We start from the raw sequence: 21,352 nt of genomic DNA, 5'->3' as shown, positions 1-21,352 counted from the left end.
GTTAAACCTGGTTAAGTGTGAGGTTTTTCCGGTGAATCCCTCGGGGAGGAGGGAGGATGTGGGGAGGCTTGCGTCCGGCCAGGACTAGTTTCCGATATCTGGTCATTTGGGTGACCCATGATTGGGCCTCGCTCCATGGATTTGGCCAGTCTGGCGGATGGGGTGAAAGCTAGTTTGTAATTTTGTAAAATTTTGTTTGAACTGCACTTGATTGGGATGGGTTATATTATGTTGGGGTTATTTTTGTAATATTGAAAAATTTTGTTTGAGTAAGAATATTTTTAAAAAACAATTTTAACTAACTTTACTTTGCCATTTCTTTGCCACTGACCAGAATTTCCTTTATAATTATGAACGTTTGTGTGAATTCGGAGCAATTAAAGGGATTGAGGCATTGATTGGGAGTTCCAACTTGGATGACATAAATAAGAATCGGTCAAAGCATCAGTGAAATTTGTAGTGTTTGCTGAACTGATATTACATTAGTCACTATATGATATTAGAACTTCAGATCTCCAATAATAGCAGATGGAATACTAGACTAAATTCATGTACTTGGAATTCGATGCCCCATAGCAATGTGCCTGAATGGAATTCTTTTTAGTGGTGAAACCTGAAACACTGTGACAACAATTTAATAATGGAAAATATTTCCCTAGATTGCCGAATGGGAGGACAAACAGTTTGAGCAGCAGGTGGATTTCAACAATTGCAAGATTGACCCAGCTCCCTTCCAACTTGTGGAATGGACATCTCTACACAAGGTAAGAGAAACGAGATTCATTTTGTATTGCAAAAACTTGTCAGTGCAAATTTTGTGTCAGTGAATTCAAATCAACCGAAGTTGCTGCAAAACAGATTATTAGCTAAGTAACTATTCTATGCTGTGAATTTTAGCTAAGCATTACCCCATTATACCTCATTAAAGGCAATTAGAATTTTAATTAGATATATTTGAAAATTAATTATGGCATTTCAAAATGATTGTCAATGAAGCATTTCATCTGGAAGATTGGTAATATTTTGTGTGAATATGCAATTAACCAGAAACTGGATCTTATTTTTTGACAAATGTGAAACAATTCTTACCTTTATAATCGGTCACGGTTGAATGAATCACCTCTCTGGTGCAGAACCCATTTGATTTTTACCCCTTTGAAACTTTGACATATGCAGCACTTTTCACAACCTGAGAATGTCCGAAAATCCTTCACAGCCAGTTAAGGACATTGTGTTTATTGTTGTAATAAAGTCAATGGGCATGCTCCACTAACTTCACCAGGTAGTAAAGGTGAAAATGTTATTTGAAGAAATCTTCTAAATCAAGGCGTAATCGGGGTTTTAACATTGGACGGATATTCTTTTTTCAATTTGAATACTACAGAGGGCAGGAAGACATTTCTATAGAATCCCTACAGTGCAGAAGGAGGCCATTTGGCCCATCCAGTCAGCACTGGCCCTTGGAAAGAGCACCAAATTTAAGCCCATGCCTCCACCTTTTTGTGGTTTGTAAAAAACAAATTGGCAATTGGAAGTCTGAATTTCCTGGATAATGTCTATGCAGTCATTGCATGATGGATTGAACTAAATGCATTTTTTTAAAAATCTGGATTGGATTGGATTGTTGGATTTGTTTATTGTCATGTGTACCGAGGTACAGTGAAAAGTATTTTTCTGTGAGCAGCTCAACAGATCATTAAGTACATGAAAAGAAAAGGAAATAAAAGAAAATACATAATAGAGCAACACAAGGTACACAATGTAACTACATAAGCACCGGCATCGGATGAAGCATAGAGAGGTGTAGTGTTAATGAGGTCAGTCCATAAGAGGGTCGTTTAGGAGTCTGGTAACAGTGGGGAAGAGCTGTTTTTGAGTCTGCTTGTGTGTGTTCTCAGACTTCTGTATCTCCTGCCCGATGGAAGAAGTTGGAAGAGTGAGTAAGCCGGGTGGGAGGGGTCTTTGATTATGCTGCCCGCTTTCCTCAGGCAGCGGGAGATGTAGATGGAGTCAATGGATGGGAGGCAGGTTTGTGTGATGGACTGGGCAGTGTTCATGACTCTCTGAAGTTTCTTGCGGTCCTGGGCCGAGCAGTTGCCATGTCAGGCTGTGATGCAGCCAGATAGGATGCTTTCTATGGTGCATCTGTAAAAGTTGGTCAGAGTTAATGTGGACATGCCGAATTTCCTTCGTTTCCTGAGGAAGTATAGGCGCTGTTGTGCTTTCTTGGTGGTAGCATCGACGTGGGTGGACCAGGACAGATTTTTGGTGATGTATGCCCCTAGGAATTTGAAACTGCTAACCACCTCCACCTCAGCCCCGTTGATGCTGACAGGGGTGTGTACAGTACTTTGCTTCCTGAAGTCAATGACCAGCTCTTTAGTTTTGCTGGCATTGAGGGAGAGATTGTTGTCGCTGCACCACTCCACTAGGTTATCTCCATCCTGTATTCTGACTCATCGTTATTCGCGATCCGGCCCACTATGGTCGTATCGTCAGCAAACTTGTGGATGGAGTTGGAACCAAATTTTGCCACGCAGTCGTGTGTGTACAGGGAGTAGAGCAGGGGGCTAAGTACGCAGCCTTGCGGGGCGCCGGTGTTGAGGACTATTGTGGAGGAGGCGTTGTTGTTCATTCTTACTGATTGTGGTTGTGGGTCAGAAAATCGAGGATCCAGTTGCAGAGTGAGGAGCCAAGTCCTAGGTTTTGGAGCTTTGATATGAGCTTGGGATTATGGTGTTGAAGGCGGAGCTGTAGTCAATAAATAGGAGTCTGATGTAGGAGTCCTTGTTGTCGAGATGCTCTAGGGGTGAGTGTAAGCCCAGGGAAATGGCGTCTGTTGTGGACCGATTGCGGCGGTATGCGAATTGCATGAGGACTTCAAGGGGGTCCTGTAAGCACATCTTAGGGGCTTCCTCTGGGATTCAACTATCCGGGGAGCAAAGGTTCTGTCTCTTCTCTCTACAGGTACTACCTGAATGTTGTTAGTTTCCAGCCTTTTCCATTCTTGTTTCAGAATTCCAGCATCTGCAGTTATTTTGCTTTTAATTGCAGTAGTTCTAATTCTTTAATATTTATTTTCTTCTTCGTGAGTTCTCTGCCCAAAGGCAGATCCTTGCGATTATTAGCCGATCCCATACCAAGCAGCTTTGATTTGTTTCTTAGAGGTAGGTTAAGGAAGTAGGCCCTGAAACTACCTCAGCTAAAACTGAGATCAGGCCCCATGCTATTGCATTAATCTGATAAAATATACTAGCCTTCTAACCATAATGTAAACAGTAAATGCTTGAAAATTTCAGCAGGCATGGTAGCATCTGTGGAGAGAAACAAAGTTACCTTTTCAAGTCCAATATGCATGACTCTTCTTTGGAACACTTCCTTAGATTTCAAAGAAAGTCAGTTATTTGGACTCAAAACATTGGGTGTGATCTACCAGCCACATTGCGCCCTAATGGGAGCAAGATGTGGCCGGTAGATCCTGGGTGAAGCCTCCCAAGGGCTTCCCGACAACCACGATGCCTCACGGGATTTACCCAAGTACCACGAGGCGTCGGGATCAGGAGACCGCCCATAATGAGCCGGACCAAGTCGCGCTCAGGCAAGTAGGCCTTAAACCAACTTAAGGCCTACTTAACTGGTACCTACCAGCCTCCCGGGATTTACCAGCCTCTCCAGGGAAGCCGCAACCTGGCCCCATTCAGTACTGATCCACACAAACATGGACAAGGCTGAACGGCACCTGGGTGTCTCCCAGGCCACCGGCCGCCCCTGAGTGGTCAGGGATCGGGCAGATTGGTCCCCTGGAATGTGGGAACCTTGGCACTGTCAAGTGTCAGGGCCCGAGCGGGGCCATGCCCATGAAAGGAGGGTGGAGAGAGCGTATGAAGAGTGGTGGTGAAGGGCAGATAAGAAGGGCCGAATGGAAAGTTGGGGGGTGATGGTGGGGGTCCTGGAAGGGGGGGGAGGCTGTAAGAGGGTGTAGGATCTCCTCATTTGGGTGGGGGGGCTAGTACCCATGTGTGTGGGTGGTAACACATTGCCCATTGGGGGGGGAGGACCCACAAGCTCACTTAGAGATCGGGGCACCTTTCAAAATGACGTCCTGATCTCTGAGTTTAGCTCCCTAGTGATGAAACAAATTCTAAGTGTGGGCTGAACCGGTGAGAAACTCCCAGGGCCCAAAAAAGTGACTAAATGTCGTTAGATAGCTGTGGGGAACTCGCCGGCAGAGCTGGCGGGAAACTCCCAGCAAAACCCACCACAAATGACACTTAGAAACGTTTCTGTTAAACCGCGCCCATTAACTCTCTTTCTCTCTCCACAGCTGCTACCAGGCCTGCTGAGATTTTCCCAGCACTTTTCTGTTTTTAACTCAGATTTCCAGCATCCGCAGTATTTTGCTTTTATTATATAGCCATCTAGTCAACTGAGCTAACTGGCTCCCATTGGTTCCCTTTAGCCATGTCTAAAGGAGTTTTCCTAGTGAGTTTTTGCAATGTTGTTTCATTGCATGCTGAAGGATGTACTGAGGACTGGTGCAATGCACACTCAGGATCATGGTGGTCAAGCCTTTTCTGTTTGAATTTTCACTGGCATATATGGCTGCTGCAACTGTCATTAAGACATTTCTTCTCAGAAAAATATAAAGGATTCTTTGACAGAATCTGCTCACATGTTTCAAATCCTGCTGGGGTTGAATGCATGTTTCATTTCTGATGTGAAATATGCAGTTGTGATTGAAAATTAGAGGCAGTTCTATCGAACATAAAAGCATTGAAATTGCACAGTAGAAGAAGTGATGCGGTTTCCCTGTGGTTTTTGACAAACACCGCTGCAAGTAAAAGTAATTGCCTTAATGTGGATAATTGATAATGTAAGCAGCATGGAGGTTGCTGTCTCATTGTTTTAATCTCTGATTTGTGAGTATGAGTTGCTGCAGTGGGCAAGTTATTCATCATGTTGTGCAATAACATTGCAAATAATGCTGTGTAGAACGACTGTCATAAATATTTAAGAGGGAGATAATAAAGTAACATGGTGCTTGTTTCCACAGAGGGTTGAGTATACAATGTAAATAAATTGAGAAATGGATTGATGCACTGTTTTCTTTGCATCCGCACTCAACAGCACAGTTTTAATCATTTCCACCTATCTTATCACCAAACGCAACATGCACAATTGATTCTGTTAAGACCACTGCTTTAAATTTCATGTGACATGGTGTGATTAGTCAGTTAAGTAAGCCGCAATGTCTTCAGAACCAGGTGTTAATGTTAAAATATTGATCTCAGAATTAGTAAAACAGCGTGGCAACAATTCACAGAGATCATTAGTCAGAGCACAGTGATTATCTCAGTCTGATGAAGGATTATTAATAATCCTTAATATTTTATTATCTCTGAAGTGTCCTTACTGTTGCACCTTATGTGACATTCCTTCTACAGTGTAACCGCTTTTCCTGCCTTTACAGGATCCAAAATGATGAACAAGAAATGTATTTTTATTTATGGATTCAGTGCCATTTTAGTTTTCATTACATTGTGAGGCAGATATTTCCATCACTTACATTTGAGGTGTTCCACCTGCCAGATAATTCAAGTTGTCATAGAAAAGCTGAAGTGTGAATGATACTTGAGAGGCTATTGAAGAAGAAAATTAATAATATGCCCTCCGTTGCAAAATAGACTCAAATGTCCATTTTTCATTGTAATGAAGAGCCCACTGTGATATAATTAGAATATGCAGATTTGCAGGTGACTTGTGGACAAAATCTGCAAGTGAGAATATTGTAGTGCTAACTAGCAGCCAGTCACATTGTAGTAATGATTCCTTATTGAATAATATAAGCATTAGCTTTGCAGCGCCTTGCATCTAGATGGGAATATTTGATCGGATAAGTGAATGTGAATCAATCATGTACAGTTCACGTCTGTCACCATCGTGGTGATGCTTCAAAATGTTCACGGTTCATTATATTTATTAATACAAAGCTTGAGCTGGATCAAACAATGTTACATTTGGTTTTTGGAGCTCTTATGAAATCTACATTTAAGGCCAACATACATTTCTATAGTGCACCTCGTGTGCAGAACAATTCAACAGGCACAATTCCACTTTTTTTTTTTTTGCTGATTTATGCAGGGGTATGGGGAAAAAGCAGGGGTTTGGCACTGAGCCATAATGTTCGTCTGGAGAGCTGGTGCCGACACAATGTTCAAATGACCTCCTTCTGCACCCTAACTTAAAGAACTTAAGAACAAGCGGCAGGAGTAGGCAATTCAGCTCCTCAAGCCCACTCGTGTACGATCCTCAAGTACGATCGTGGCTGATCTCCTCTCGACCTCAGCTCCACTTTCCTGCCCGTTCTCCATAACCTTTCAACCTATCGCTAATTAAAAATCTGCCTATCTCCTCAAATTTACTCAAAATCCCGGCATCCACCACACTCTGGGGTAGTGAATTCCACTGATTCACGACCCTTTGAGATAAGTAATTTCTTCTCATCTTATGTTTTAAATCTGCTACTCCTTATCGTAAAACTCTGACCTTTGATTTCAGATTTCCCCACAAGAGGAAGCATCCGCTCTACATCTACTTTGTCAGCACTTTTCATCATCTTATTCACCTCAATTAGTTTTTCTCTCATTCTTCTAAACTCGAGAGAGTATAGGCCTAAACTGCTCAACTCTCTTCATAACACAAATCCCTCATCTCTGGAATCAATCTAGTGAACCTCCCCTGAACTGCCTCCAATGCCACTACATCCCTCCTCAAGTAAGGGGACCAAAACTGTACACAATGCTCCATGTGTGATCTTAGTAATGCCTTTTTAAATTGCAGCAACATTTCCCTACTTTTATACTCTATTCCGTGAGGAATAAATGCCAAAATTCAATTTGCCTTCCTTATTACCTGCTGTAGCTGCATACTAGTTTTCTGCGATTCATGCATGCGGACACCCAGATCCAGACGCACCAAAGCATTCTGACGTTTCTCTCTGTTTAGATCTCTCTATTTAGATAAGTTATCTTTTTACTTTTCCAATCAAAATAGATAAACTCACACTTATACACAGTAAACCCCATCTGCCAGATTTTGGCCCATCTATCCATATCCATTTGTAAAATTTCTTATTTCCTCATTGCAACTTACTATCCCACCCATTGTAGCGCCATCTGCAAATTTGTTATAGAACCTTCTATCCCTACATCTAAGTCATTAATATATATTGTAAATAGTTGGAGCACTAGGACTGAACCCTGTGGCGAGACCCCACTAGTTACATCTTGCCACCCAGAAAAAGAGCCATTTATCCCGACTCTCTCCATTCTGTAGGCTAGCCAGTCTTCTATCCGAGCTAATAAATTTCCCCCAACCCCATGTGATATTACATTGTTGTAATAACTTCGGCGTCTTCTAACGATAACTCCCTTTATTAAAGTAACAAAAATGTCCACAGCATACAACACTTGCGTCCCAACCCGGAAACCTAGTGAAATACCGCCCCGGGCGGCAATGCAGGTTTTAAATTCCCGCCATGCATTTCCTATTGGCCGAACTTCCACCCACTCAATAGGGGAATTCTTATTCCACAAAGCCCATGGGGAGATCTATTGATGATCCTTTATGTCCTTTGTGGTCACCATAACACTTATTATTAACCTTTTGAGCGACACCTTATCAAATTATTTCCGGAAATCAGATATACTACATCTTCTGGATCCCCATTATCTGCTTGGCTTGTTACATTTTTGGAGAAGTCTAGTAAATTCGCCTATCATTTTTTTGAATAAATTTAGAGTACCCAATTATTTTTTTCCAATTAAGGGGCAATTTAGTGTGGACAGTCCACCTACCCTGCACATCTTTGGATTGTGGAGGTGAAACCCACGCAGACACGGTGAGAAGAAATTCCGCCTCATTTCCATCTTAAATAGGAGACCAATTATTTTTAAATTGTGGCCGCTAGTGCTAGGTTCTCCCAGAAGAACAAGCATCTCCCCTGTCAAGCTCCCTCAGAATCTTATATTTTTAAACAAAATCACTTCTTATTCTTCTAAACTCCAATGATTATAGGCCCAACCTGCTTAACCTTTCCTCATAAGGCAGACTTTTCATCCAAGGATGCAGCCCAATGTATCCCTTCTCAATAGCAACCAAAGCTCTTCACAGTACTCGAGATGTGGTCTCACCAATGCCCAGTGCTATTGTTGGAAGACTTATCCACTTTTAAATTCCACCCACTTGCAATAACGCTGGCCATTGAGGTAGCTGGCCATTTAAATCTACCTCCAGTGAAGTGGGATTTTGGAAGGCCAGGAGTGTGAAAGCAGGTAAAAGGAAGTCTAAACCTGGTGCATTTGTTTGGATAGCCAGGGTATCCCTTTGGAGAGGTACAGCACCTCTTCAGGTAGTGACCTGGGATGTCTTTGGGAGAAGTATGGCACCATTTCAGATTGTCAACGGTGAAGTGCACTTTTTGAGCACAAACCCATTGGAGCTATCCAGCTGTCAAAGCTATCCAGGAAGCATCAAAGCTGCCAGACCTGTTCAGGTAATGTCAAAGCTGTCAAGGAGCTGTCTAAGGACACTAGGTAAGTTGGCATGGAGAATGTAGGGACAAAGGATGATGGGTAGGGACTGCGTTAACATAGGGGGCTAGGGCAATGGGTGGTGGGTAGAAGGGCACTGTTGGCTGAGAGGATATGTCGGGTGGGTAGAGAAATGTGGGTTGGCACAGTGTGAGGGGCAATGGAGTAAGTGGGGGGCATGGGTTGACATTTTTTTATAATTGGAGTATAGGGAGTGGTTGGGGGGTGAGGGCTTAAGGCTGGAAGGATGCATTTTATTATTATTAGTTATATATTTAACCATCCTGACTCCTATTTCAGCACCCCTCCCCCATCACCCGACCGAAAAGGTGACCTGCGGCCAGACATTTTTTAAGTTTGGGTTTGCCAAGCCAGGTAATCTCCCAACACTGCGTCCCTAACCCTGGACAAAAACCTGTGACTTTGTCCTCTTCACACCTTGTTTTATTGCCTATCTTTGTATTGTTAGCAGATGTGGTGACAATACACTCAGACCCTTCATCCAAATCATTAATATAGATCAAAAAGTTGAGACACCAGCACTCCCCAGGTTGCCGACATGAAAATTTATTCCAATTCTGTTTCCTGTTAGATAGCCAAACCTCAATCATACTAACTCTTTGGAAAGAGTCATATTGGACCCAAAACATTCATAATGTTTCTCTCTCCACGGTTGCTGCCAGACCTGCTGATTGTACTTAAGTGTGTTCTTTTTTCTTTGTAATCAGCAGAAGTTCCTTAAAATGACAGTCAGCCCAGATATGTTTCAATTGATTCTATGCAGGATTACACCCTGAGGATTGGCTCGCTGCACCCAGCGTAAATGTTGGGGGTGAGCCCACCTCCACTTAGATGGTCCTTCCTGCTTTAACTTTTCGTGTGACGGCCTTTAATTAGTATGAGGTTGGACTTTGTCCATCTCCAGGGGAAGTCCCACCTCATAGAGATTGCCAATCAGAAGGCAGAGGCTCTGCAAATCTGCGTCACAAGCAGCCAGTACTAGAAGTGGGCCAAGGAGGTGGTAGTCACCGTCTGATTCCCAAAAGGCACAAGTCAGGAATGTAATGGAATGCTTTCCACTTGCCTGGATGAGTGCTGCTCCAACAACGCTCAAGAAGCTTGACATCATCCAGGACAAAACATCCCATTTGATTGACACCCCATACACCACCTTCAACATCCACTCCCTCCACCAGCAGTGCACAGTAGCAGACATGTGTACCATCAACAAGATGCTCTGCCACAACTCACCAAGACTGACTTGGAAATATATCAGCGTTCCTCCACTGTCACTGGATCAAAATCCTGGAACTCCATCCCTAATAGCACTATAGGTGTACCTACACCACAAGGACTGCAGTGGTTTAAGATCTGCCCAAGGGCAATTAGGGTTGGGCTATAAAAAAGGCTGGCCTAGAAAGCGATGCCCTCATCCCATGAAAGAATTTTTAAAATTCCGTTGTGGACTTGGACGCTCAAATATGTTCAGGAACTTGTGGGGGTTAGGCTGACAGGCCCCAGCTAGTGAGGTGTGTGGGGCAGAGGGGGGCATGTTGTTTAGGGCAGTCAGAATGGTGGGTATGATGAGATAAAACAGTGGGGAGGGGTCGCCAAGTGACACCAGGGCTCCAGCAAGAGGCACCCCCACCCTGCCTTAACAGGCCAGCAGCCCACAGGCTTAAACATGTTGGGCTGCACGTTGAACACCGGCCTCGCCCGCCGCATTTTAAGTCAGAATGGCAGTGAGGTAAGGCCCTTATTTGGGCATGAACTGCGCATGTAAGGGCCTCAATTGGGCCACAGGTAGGTGACCCACCTAATGCCTCCTCTCCAGCTCGTAAAACCGTGGTTGGGGCAGGCGGCCAGTGGCCACACCACTGATGGTACAGTGCCCTCATTTACATGTCCACCCACCTGCTTTTCCATCTGTAAGCAGCCTGCAAAATGCAGCCCAATGTCTCTTTTATAAGGAGTTAAAACTGCAAATACTAGAACTTTAAATGAAAGCAGAACTTTCTGGGAATCGAGAGCTGATCAGGCAATATTTATAAAGACAGAGTATGATGTTTCTCTTCACAGAATTAAAGATTAATGAGAATATTAATAATATTAATTCTAATAAAGATTGCACATCCAAAACATCAGAGTCTGCCTTATTCTTCAGAAATGCTGACTGACAAAGATACTTTATTTCCTTGTGAAATAAATTTTTTCCATGATTTTACTCCCAAAATAACGTCAGCAAAAATCTTTCGGCTGACCATTGCTGACAACCTGAATAACACATTGAAAAATTAATATTGGTTCACACTTCACTATGAAAACAATTTAACATTAGCATTATGATTTAAATGTTGCAAAACTGTTATGAAGATGTATTAAAGAGTTTATTTTTCTTTAACTAGGTGTATGAACCACTATGTTGAATTGCAATCAGCCATCTAAATCTAATCAAAGATTCCTGTGTCTTTCCAGACTCACACCATGTTCTCTCTCTTGGGACTTAACCACGCTTACGTCACCAGCATTGGAAAGTTAATAGGAGTGGTAGCTCTTATAGAGGTGAGATATCCTACATTTTATTGACAGGATGAAGTTCATTGACTGAGGTAAAGAGTGCAGACTGGATATCTGTTTAAACTTTATTCACATTCAGAGAATGCAAGATGTAGAGTTGCTCTCTTGATTCCCCCACATTTCATGATCTCGCTGCTCTGTTGCAAGAGGTGTTGACTGGAGGGCAGGAACGGGAAATGCAGGAAGCAAAATCAAAAGCATGAGTCAACCAAGCAAGGTTATCTTGTAGAACAGAATGGAGATTAGCCCACCTTCGAAATGGACTTTACTTCAGCCTTCCTTAGCAAATTGAAAATTAATGAATTAATCCATTGATGCAACTCAGGGACTTGCATTCCACAATGGTAACTCTCTCCTGCCATCACCAAGGAGGGATGGGGAAAGAAACCAATAGCCTGAGTTTTCATTCCTGGGTCAGGAGCACACAGCCGAGACATTTCCCAGCCATCTTTTTATTTGTTCATGGGTGGTAAACATCGCTGGCAAAGACAGAATTTATTGCCCATCCCTAATTGCCCTTGAGAGCAGTTAAGGGTCAACCACAAGGGGTCAGCACAGTGGTTCAGTGGGTTGGCACTGCTACCTCATGGCGCCAAGGCCCCAGGTTCGATCCCGGCACTGGATCACTGTCCATGTGGAGTTTGCACAATCTCCCCGTGTTTGTGTGGGTTTCGCCCCCACAACCTAAAGATGTGCAGGATAGGTGGATTGGCCATGCTAAATTACCCCTTAATTGGAAAAAATGAATTGGGTACTCTACACTTTTTTTAAAAGGGTCAATCACATTGCTGTGGATCTGGAGTCACATGTAGGCCAGACCAGGTAAGGATGGCAGATTTCCTTCCCTAAAGGATATCAGTGAACCAGATGGGTTTTCATGACAATTCATGTCCGAGAGCAATCAGCCTAGGCCTCTGAATTGCTAGCCCAGTGACAGTACCACTACACCACTGTCTCCCCAAACCCACCCTGGGAGAAAGTGTCATCTGATTGACTCACCTTAAATACATGAATGGAAAAGACTGAAGTTTGAAATGAAATGAAAATGAAAATCGCTTATTGTCACAAGTAGGCTTCAAATGAAGTTACTGTGAAAAGCCCCTAGTCGCCACATTCCGGCGCCTGTTCGGGGAGGCTGGTACGGGAATGTGGCGACAAGGGGCTTTTCACAGTAACTTTGTTGTTTGATGTTATTAGTGCATCATAAGTTGGAACAGGTGCTAAGCTGAATTTTTAATGTTAAGTGACCCAAGGTGCACCATTTCAGGTTTCTTTGAGAGTTTAAAATTAGGTCCAGTTTATACTATTTTATTTGTTATATTGACCCTTCAGAAAAATAAAAATAAACATATCTCATTATACAGTTGAAGGGACACTCTTTTGCAGTCCAGCCAATATAGGGTGTCAAGCAATGTGACTTTATTGCAATCAGCCTCAAGCTTCAACATTGGTTTCTCAAGGATCCAAATTTTTTAACTCTCCTCTCCTCATCCTCGTCAGTCAAAGAGAAAGAGATTCTCTAATCTCCAGTGCAATTCCTAAGGTTGCCAATGTAATATCCATGGAGAAGAGTCAAAATATTTTTTGTTACTGTTGGTACATTTGAAGGGTCATTTTGAACTTGTGTTCTAATAAATGACCACTTTTCGTGATGTAAACTTAATTGCAGAAAGTCGTCCCTGAAGAATTATGAATTAATATTATCAATAACAACAAAACTTACTTTTGGCATTGCTTTTGCATGGGAAGTCTAAAATGCCCCTATATAAAACACAAATGCCACTTGCACTTGAGACATTGCATATGAAAAATTATGTTGAGAAACAAATGTACTAAACACTAGATCATTTAATGCATGCGGCAATGCTCGAGATTATTTCTTATGCTAATCAAATTGGCATAAGATTTAATTTTCCAAATGCATTGAACCTGGTACCATTGGGAGAATGCATTGGTAAACTGCACACTGAACCCACAATGTGTTCACCATAAAAAGGACTGCATCAAGAGCTTGCAATTACAAATGTAATGTTAACAAGTGGGTGGTGGTAGAATAGAATATTATTCAAAAGACTGAAAGCCTTTGTAACTTACAAATAACTGTTGTCCCTAGTTAGTCTTAATTTTTATTGTTCTTATCTATTTAGTAAAAATGTATATGTGCCCATGTTAATTAAGTGATCCTGGCTTGTATATAGCTGATTGTTTTGTAAGAAATCTTTCAATTCTTTCTTTGCTTCAAATCTTTTCAGCTGAGAAAAGCCATTGAGGGGTCGGTTACGTCAAAAGGAGTAAAGATGCGGCCACCGTTGGCTAGTTTCAGGGAAAGTGGCAACAGTAGCAGTGAATCAGACACCACAGAGATCCATAAGCTGTGGGACAGAAGGGAGAGCCTTACACTTCCCCGTGAATCCAACCCATCAGACACAGATGACAAATCACACTGAACAAGCCTTGCAGGGAACAAATTGCCTCAGTATAACTGCACTATTCACATTTAATGCACTTGCTTTTGGATGAGAAAATGAAATCTTTCTTTCAGCTATTGTCAGAAGTGTTGGGAATGGTGTGATGCACTTCTCACCAATAGAGTAATTTCAAGTTGAAATTTAAAGCACTGATTGTACATTTTGTTGACAGGCTTCTAGAGTTCTTTTTCTGGTCAGCTCATGTTGGCAAATATCATTTGTTCAAACTAGTATGAAAGCTCATTTGTGAATTGATAAGTTAAACTCTGAAAATAAGTGTGCTGGGTTTTTGAGTTTGGAAACGCAGCAGTTGACAAAATGATTTCACTTCCACTAGGAATTAATATGGAGACTTATTTCTCAGCAATTATTGGCCTAATGATATCAAAACTAGGTTTGTGGTCAGTGTTTACGAACCCAGCTTGTATCATGAGGGGAGGGGGTTGAGGGGGGGGGGGGGGGGGGGGGTGGAGGTAGGGGTGGAAGAAGCACTCGGAAATTTACTTTGAAATTGGAGTTCAGCATTTAAACTGGATGGGTGAAGTGATAGCTGGGAATGTGCTGTGTTGCTGAAATGATTTACGAGGCCAATTCTTATGCCCTATTGTTCGACCAGTAAAATAGGCCCATAGGATGAGCTGTATTATTGTGCAGTTTTCTTTTTCGCATAGAAACCGCACAGCAGCCAGTCCACAATATTATTTGAATGCACTCAGCTAATGTGCAAGAAAATGTTGTATTTTGTCCACGGTTATCTACCTCTGTCTAATAATGTAATGAAGATCATTATTTTTCAGTTTTATATATGGTCTTTTTTTGGCCCATGCCAAAACATTCCCATTGTAATTTCTGCTCTGAATTTCAAGGAACGCAGTTCCACAGCGATTGCAGCAGGTCTGTTTAAATCTTAATACCTCATAATGTGTTGTGTATCCAGGGGAAGAGTCATTGGCTATTGGATCAAGCTAACATATTTTAAGCCCTTAATAGTAAAACATTCATTTTGTTTAAAATCCATGCAATCTCTAAGCAATGCAAATGTAATTTGGCAAATGTATGTTGGAGTTCTATTGCTGGTTTGGTGATGGGTGCATCCAGTATGAGAGCTATTATTGGTAATGGGCCAGTTTTAATGTGGTGTATTGTGTCTTTTCTGTAGTTCAGTATTTCTGATGCAGAAATATATTCACATTCATTGCTCAGCATTTTTTTATATCTTTACGTTTTAGTGCCTTTGGAATAATTAAGTATAACATACAAAAAAATGTTGAAATTTAAGCTTATTGCAAGGTTAGAGTGAACATGGAATTATTCAAAGGCCATTTTCATTACCTGCTCCCATCAGCCTCCTTGGATTGGTTTATCCAGCTCAGTTGATAAACACTCGCAACATATAAATAAACTATAGGGGATACTTAGTATAACTGGAATCAGCTCAAGTCCAGCTTCTGATGTAATTTATCATGTGTTAACTTTTCATGTGAGATCCTGCTTTGGATAACAATTTTTGATTTGAATATTAGTCCACTGTCACTCACGTTCAATGCTTTTTCAATTGGCTTTCGTCCAGCACATTTTGCACCTGCTCAGAGCAGAAGACAAGGCCCACTTCCATAAGCAGATCAAGTCTCATAGAAATAGAAACCTGCATCCTTTTACTTGCTGTGACAATTGCCCCTGATTATATACCAGCGGTTGATCTGCCTGAGGCTATAGATATCATACTATCACACAACTGGTCCAGACTTTACGGTAGTATTGAAGGCAAAATTTTCAGCATTCACCGTCATTGCTCATCTGACACCGACAGCAACATCAGGGGCGTCATTCTCCGACCCCCCGCCGGGTTGGAGAATGGCCGATGGCCGCCGTGAATCCCGCCCCCGCCCCCGCCGAAGTCTCCGCTCCCGGAGATTGGGCGGGGGCGGGAATCGGGCCACACCCGTTGGCGGGACCCCCCCGCTGGATTCTCCGGCCCGGATGGGCCGAAGTCCCGCCCAGGAATTGCCTGTCCCGCCGACGTAAATCAAACCTGGAATTTACCGGCGGGACCAGGCGGCGTGGGCGGGCTCCGGGGTCCTGAGGGGGGGCGCGGGGCGATCTGACCCCGGGGGGTGCCCCCACGGTGGCCTGGCCCGCGATCGGGGCCCACCGATCCGCGGGCGGGCCTGTGCCGTGGGGGCACTCTTTCCCTTCCGCCTCCGCCACGGCCTCCACCATGGCGGAGGCGGAAGAGACTCTCCCCACTGCGCATGCGCGGGAAACTGACAGCGGCCGCTGACGCTCCCGTGCATGCGCCGCATTTCCGCGCCAGCTGGCGGGGAAACAAACGCCATTTCCGCCAGCTGGCGGGGCGGAAATCCCTCTGGCGTCGGCCTAGCCCCTCAATGTTGGGGCTCGGCCCCCAAAGATGTGGAGCCTTCCGCACCTTTGGGCCGGCGCGATGCCCGTCTGATTGGCGCCGGCTTTGGCGCCAGTCGGCGGACATCCCGCCGTTGGGGGAGAATTTCGCCCCTGGAGTCTGCTCATGAGCAATTAAATGTGGACATTGAGAAGTTGCAGTCAGTGATTCCAGGGTTATGCTGTCAAAGTCCCCCAAGACTGTAAAGAGATAGAAATCACTGAACCAACAAAATCTTACTCTTTTAATCTATCGATAGATACCCTTGAAAAAGCTACGCCCTGTTGAATTCGGTAAAGCTGTATTTTTAATAGCATAATAAGTTATAATTACTGCATCATGGCTTCACTGTTCCAGAAAAAAATAATCTTATATTTGCTCAATGTCAAATTCTCAATTATGATAATTTAGTTTTTAATTTTCTTTTTAAGTTTATGACATTTCATCTTTGACCTCAATCTCATATGTTTGTCTCAATCATTTATTTCCCTATTTGGAAAATCATAAAGAAGTGAAAAATTCAGTGCACTTTACTTTCTAGTTTTCTGTCTGTGTGAATACTTCAATGTGATTAACTTCTTACCCTGCTTGATGATAGCACCGTTGTTGCCCGCCCCCCCCCCCCCCCCCCCTTCCCCTGGACTTGGTTAGATTTGTCTGACATTAAGAAAGAGAAAATTCATGCCACAAAGTTTTATGAACACTTTTCTTCGAGTTCAGTGCTGTTACTTTGCCAATAACTGCAAAGCCTGGGCCATTCTGTTCAAGCTAAATCTTATTTATTTACAAGTTAAATAATGCATGGAAGCAGTAAGACAACTGATAGCACTGATTGTACAAACGAAAAAGATAAAAATCAGTCCATGTGGGATTAAAATTATTGTTATACTGGTAAATAATCTTCTTTATTGTTGACCGAAACAGACTTTTATAAACTTTTGGATGCAATGAGTGCATGGATGAGACAATTCCTAGGTCAACAGCAGAGTTCAGCTTCACAAATGAACTGAATTAAAGTTGAGCAAATAGTGCCTTTATTCCAAAAACGTTAAGGTTGAGATGTTGAGACATTTGGGGTAAATTCAGTGGGGTATGTCTCCCAGCACAGATTCACAGGGTGGAGGTGTGAGCAATAAAATTGTTAAATGTCCTCAATTTAAAAGGTTACTATAACAATGTTTCCTGTGCATTCTGATGGTTAAATTAGGGTGTTAAAGGTGACTTCTTGCCATTGGTGGGTTTTATCAAATTGTTGTGTGTAAAGAATGATTAACTTTCACTGGGTGTCCTTAGCACATTTTAAAGAGACCCTTCATGGGTTTAATGAGTGAAAGGAACAACCATAGCAATCAGCATGTTAGTTCTGCAGCTGTTTTACAATTATTACTATAGGGCTCCTCTGAAAGTACTGAATATTTGTGCGGTTTTTCAGACAATGCTGCAAAAAGACAGATTGAATTAGCAATCTAACCAAACACTACCTTTATATAGCAGACAAGATATATTATATTGCTATTTCTCATATCCTATACATTTGTGGTAATTCTTTGAGAATTTTGTTTTCAAGTTTGATTGAGAATGTCCTCTATTTTTCTACCTCTTGCTATTCTTTTTTATAACATCATAACACAAATTAGAATTTGTTCTGGAATAGTTTGTTCTTATAAATGAGCAACCTAAACTTATAATTAATGCAAACTTCATATTTTTAATAAGAGATTCTATGGATGTTTCTCAGTTATGCAATTCAGACATGAGAGGCATTTACTGCTGTTGATTAAAAATGCACCTTATATTTTTGCAGTGTACAATGTGGACCAATGACAATACTACGAATCTCGTGCTATAATTCTTCAAATAAGTTTCTGTTCTTCCTGTCTCTGTTCCTCTCTACAGTGATATGTTTGTCTCTTGATTTTTACTCTTGGCTGAATACGGAGTACCCTCGCTGCACTTAAAGTCTCTTAATTCAATTACTGTTTATTTTCTCCCCAATACAATTCTGACTAAAGACTGTTCAAGTATTCAAATTTGTGTTAGTTTTTTTTCCAGAATGAAGATTTTCTTAGTTTAAATGTCTGTGATAGATTATTGCCACAAAAACATGGCACATCAGAGATAATCCTGAAATAATTTAGACCTGGAATTGTTACTTACAAAGTGATAATAGGGATCCTTCGGATTGGAGTTAATTATTCATAACCTAAAAATAGATTTGCATTAATTATCATATTAGGTAAATTAAATACAAATTAGTTACATAATCATCAGATATATGACATGTTGTTCTGAAATTTTACATGTGATAAATAGAAATTTTAATTAAATTGAAATGAAATAATGGTATGTCATTAAAATCTACCTAGATATAATCTCGAGACACACCATGAATACATTGACTACAAACATTTGATTTAAAACATTGCATGTCATTTATATATTTTCTTATTTTTATTAATTCAATGCCAGTAATGTGTCCTGAAAGATTTTGCTTTCTGCTGCCTTTTCCGTGGCTATTATTTTGTGTTCATTGTAATGATTATCTGCACAGAGCTTAACCAGTTATGAGTATTTTGTGTTTCTCCTGTTATTCAGCAAGTTATTACCTTTTTGCTGTCCCGCCTGGATTTTTATCTTGTATATCAATGCCATTAGAAAGAAGCCCACAAGCAGAATCTTCATGCGCTTGGCTTATCCGTGATTTCTCTGAATTGATTAGTTTTTCATTGGATATTTGCCAAATCCATTTGACTGCTGAGAACAGTTTGAATGCTCAGTTTTAATTAGTAGGTAACCATCATTCCAACGGAGAAAACTGAACCAAACTCGTATGGGGTATTTTTGGTTTGCTTCACTTCTCTTCTTTCTTTAAAATAAGAAATAAGGCCTATGTTCCTGCTTCGCTGCTTTCTTACTCACTATTCACTTACGTCTACGTCCTTTAGCCACTGATAGCTAACTACTGTACCAATTCAACAGTGACCCAATAGGAAGCATGCTTACTGTTGGGCAATTAGGGAGGTTTACAAGTCAGGATTAATAGTGTGAAGTAAGCTTCCTATCTGTTGCACCGCCAGCCTCATTTTAATTGCTGGTTCCCTGGTACAGATCTGCCACTCTAATGCACATGGAAACAGACACTGTAACCACAATGGGCAGATTTTATCCCTGGGAACCTTGGTCCTACTTCTGGTTTGATTTTGCTGGTTTTATTTTGTTTCATACTTCTCTTAAATTGTATGAACATGCATTCTGGAATTAAAACTTGAATTTGTTTTGACCACTGGCTCTCGAGAGCCCATTTGTTCAGATACCTTTGATAAATCAGCTACTCATATTGTTGACCTCAACTCAAGTCCTTAACAATTGCTCATTTCTCCAGATTCATCTTTTTGATTTGAGTTGAACTCTGCAATTGCAGATTATTCTGTAGCAAACATTTCATTTGCACCTTTCTCAAAAGTATCATTGATTGCAAAGGAAAATGTTCAGCATTTTGAGAGTGGTGCTAAAATCAAGGCTGGAGTACAGAAGATTACTTGGATGGGCTTCCAGCCATGGTGTGTTTCTGATTGTCCCACCTGTGATTGTGGTTGTCTTATGGTTTCTTTTAATGATCTCAAATTACAAAATTCAACTTCTACAGTGTCATTTATTTTAGTTTATTTCTCATAGAATTTAGTTTTTCAACTCTATTTTGTATGATTACACAGGTCCTTTCCATAATTAAATGAGATCCAATATAACATAGATACATGGTTATTTTCTGCAACTTTCTTAAAGAATTCCTCCTGTAATATCTGTTAAGTGTAATTTAAATTCAGAACAGATGAGCATTGTAATAAATTGAACATATGATTTACAAGAGAGTTGCAGTGATATTCTGGAGACTTATCCACAAGAGATATAAAAGTTTGCAGTTTTGCAAACACTGCTAAGATTGCTAAATATAAGTAAATATTGAATGGGTATTGAGTGTTGCAAATATTTTCGAACTTAAATAATGTCTCTTTGTACCAGTGGCTATGTTCCAGAAAGCAACTCCAAGCCTGCAAACTATAATGATCTATATAAGAAATTTCTGATGAATACTGTGATGAGATTTCCACCTTGTCGGGTTTGTGCAAGAATTCAAAATCAAATGTTGTGTATTATTTGACCATTTGCTACTACCCTTCCATGGTTGGTGTAAAATAACCGGTGCAGTAGCATACGTAGAAAATGTTTCGGTTGTTCTATGTAACCGCGGAACAAAAATGTGATTCTGAAATGAAGACAACCTTTTTTTTAATTAAAGAAAAGTTTGTGTGGAGTATTTTGAAGTATTTTAATGAAATCTTAACACTAAAATAATATGACTTCTCAACACCTGTAATAATTTGGCTAAAATGTAACAATCTGATCATATTTTAATGTTGCTGTAATTTAGTTTGTACATATCTTTTCTACATAATATGGATCAGTGCTCTAAAATGGATGCTGTGTTTATTCAGGTCCTATGCAGCTTTCCTCAATTATATAAATTTACATGGCAACTCCATACTGATAATATTAGCCTCAGAATCACTACTTGTGCAATAATTCTTTTGTATGGCAAGTTTTGCCTAACAGTTTGATATATGGAATTAATTCAATTAACTTCAACTTTTGTATCAAGGATAGTTGTTCGTTTAAAATGCCAGTTGTAATTGATCAAATTTCAGTCTTTAATATTTTTTATGCTATCAATGTATTGATTTTTTTTTTTCTGATCTGTTCCAGAATGCTCAGTAAAATGATTTCTGTATATTAGTGAGCTCAAGAGTTTAACAAATGTCAGTGTTATTTAAAAATAATTTGTTTATCCTGAAACTACAAGAAATAATAAATTTTAACCGATATGTACTGCTTTTGTAGATTTCTTTCTTAGGAATATTGAATCTCTTTGATCATGGTCAATTAATGTTGTAACAACAGTGTAAGATTGAGGAGTATTGTTGCTACAGTACATAGAAGTGAAATTCCTCTGTGCAATGCATCGTTAGCTTTACATAATTAGTGACACAGTCACTGTTGAAAGTAAAGGACATGATAACATATATAAAAATATTTAGTATCAATTATGGGTCTGTGCTGCAATTGAAGCTCAAACAGCTCTTGTTGCAGCCCACATTGAAGACCATGCAGCTGCTTTCTTGGTTTTGGGACTATCCATTTTGCACCTCAATTCTGTTCTCCAAAAGAGCCTTAGCTGTGCTGGCATCTTATGACAGCATGCCTGCTCCCCGTCATACTTCACTGGAGCCATTAATGGTGTCTATGAGCACAACCATCCA

The 21,352-nt window shown here is 41.0% G+C and overlaps 1 protein-coding gene across 3 annotated transcripts in view; it reads left to right on the top strand.

Moving 5' to 3' along the window:
* Positions 1-20,921, top strand: part of clcn2c (chloride channel 2c) — an 870,815-nt gene extending 849,894 nt beyond the window's left edge. For all 3 annotated transcript variants that reach the window (XM_072474258.1, XM_072474257.1, XM_072474259.1), the window contains 3 exons: positions 660-764; positions 11,067-11,153; positions 13,421-20,921. In XM_072474258.1, coding sequence (XP_072330359.1) covers positions 660-764; positions 11,067-11,153; positions 13,421-13,615 — 387 coding nt within the window. In that variant the 3' untranslated portion in view covers positions 13,616-20,921. The remainder of the gene's footprint in view (positions 1-659; positions 765-11,066; positions 11,154-13,420) is intronic.
* Positions 20,922-21,352: the final 431 nt, after the last annotated feature.

The sequence above is a fragment of the Scyliorhinus torazame genome, chromosome 14 (genome assembly GCF_047496885.1).
Source record: "Scyliorhinus torazame isolate Kashiwa2021f chromosome 14, sScyTor2.1, whole genome shotgun sequence".
NCBI classification, from domain to species: domain Eukaryota; kingdom Metazoa; phylum Chordata; class Chondrichthyes; order Carcharhiniformes; family Scyliorhinidae; genus Scyliorhinus; species Scyliorhinus torazame.
Note: the sequence above shows the minus strand (reverse complement) of the source record. Positions and strands in the feature narration are given on the sequence as shown.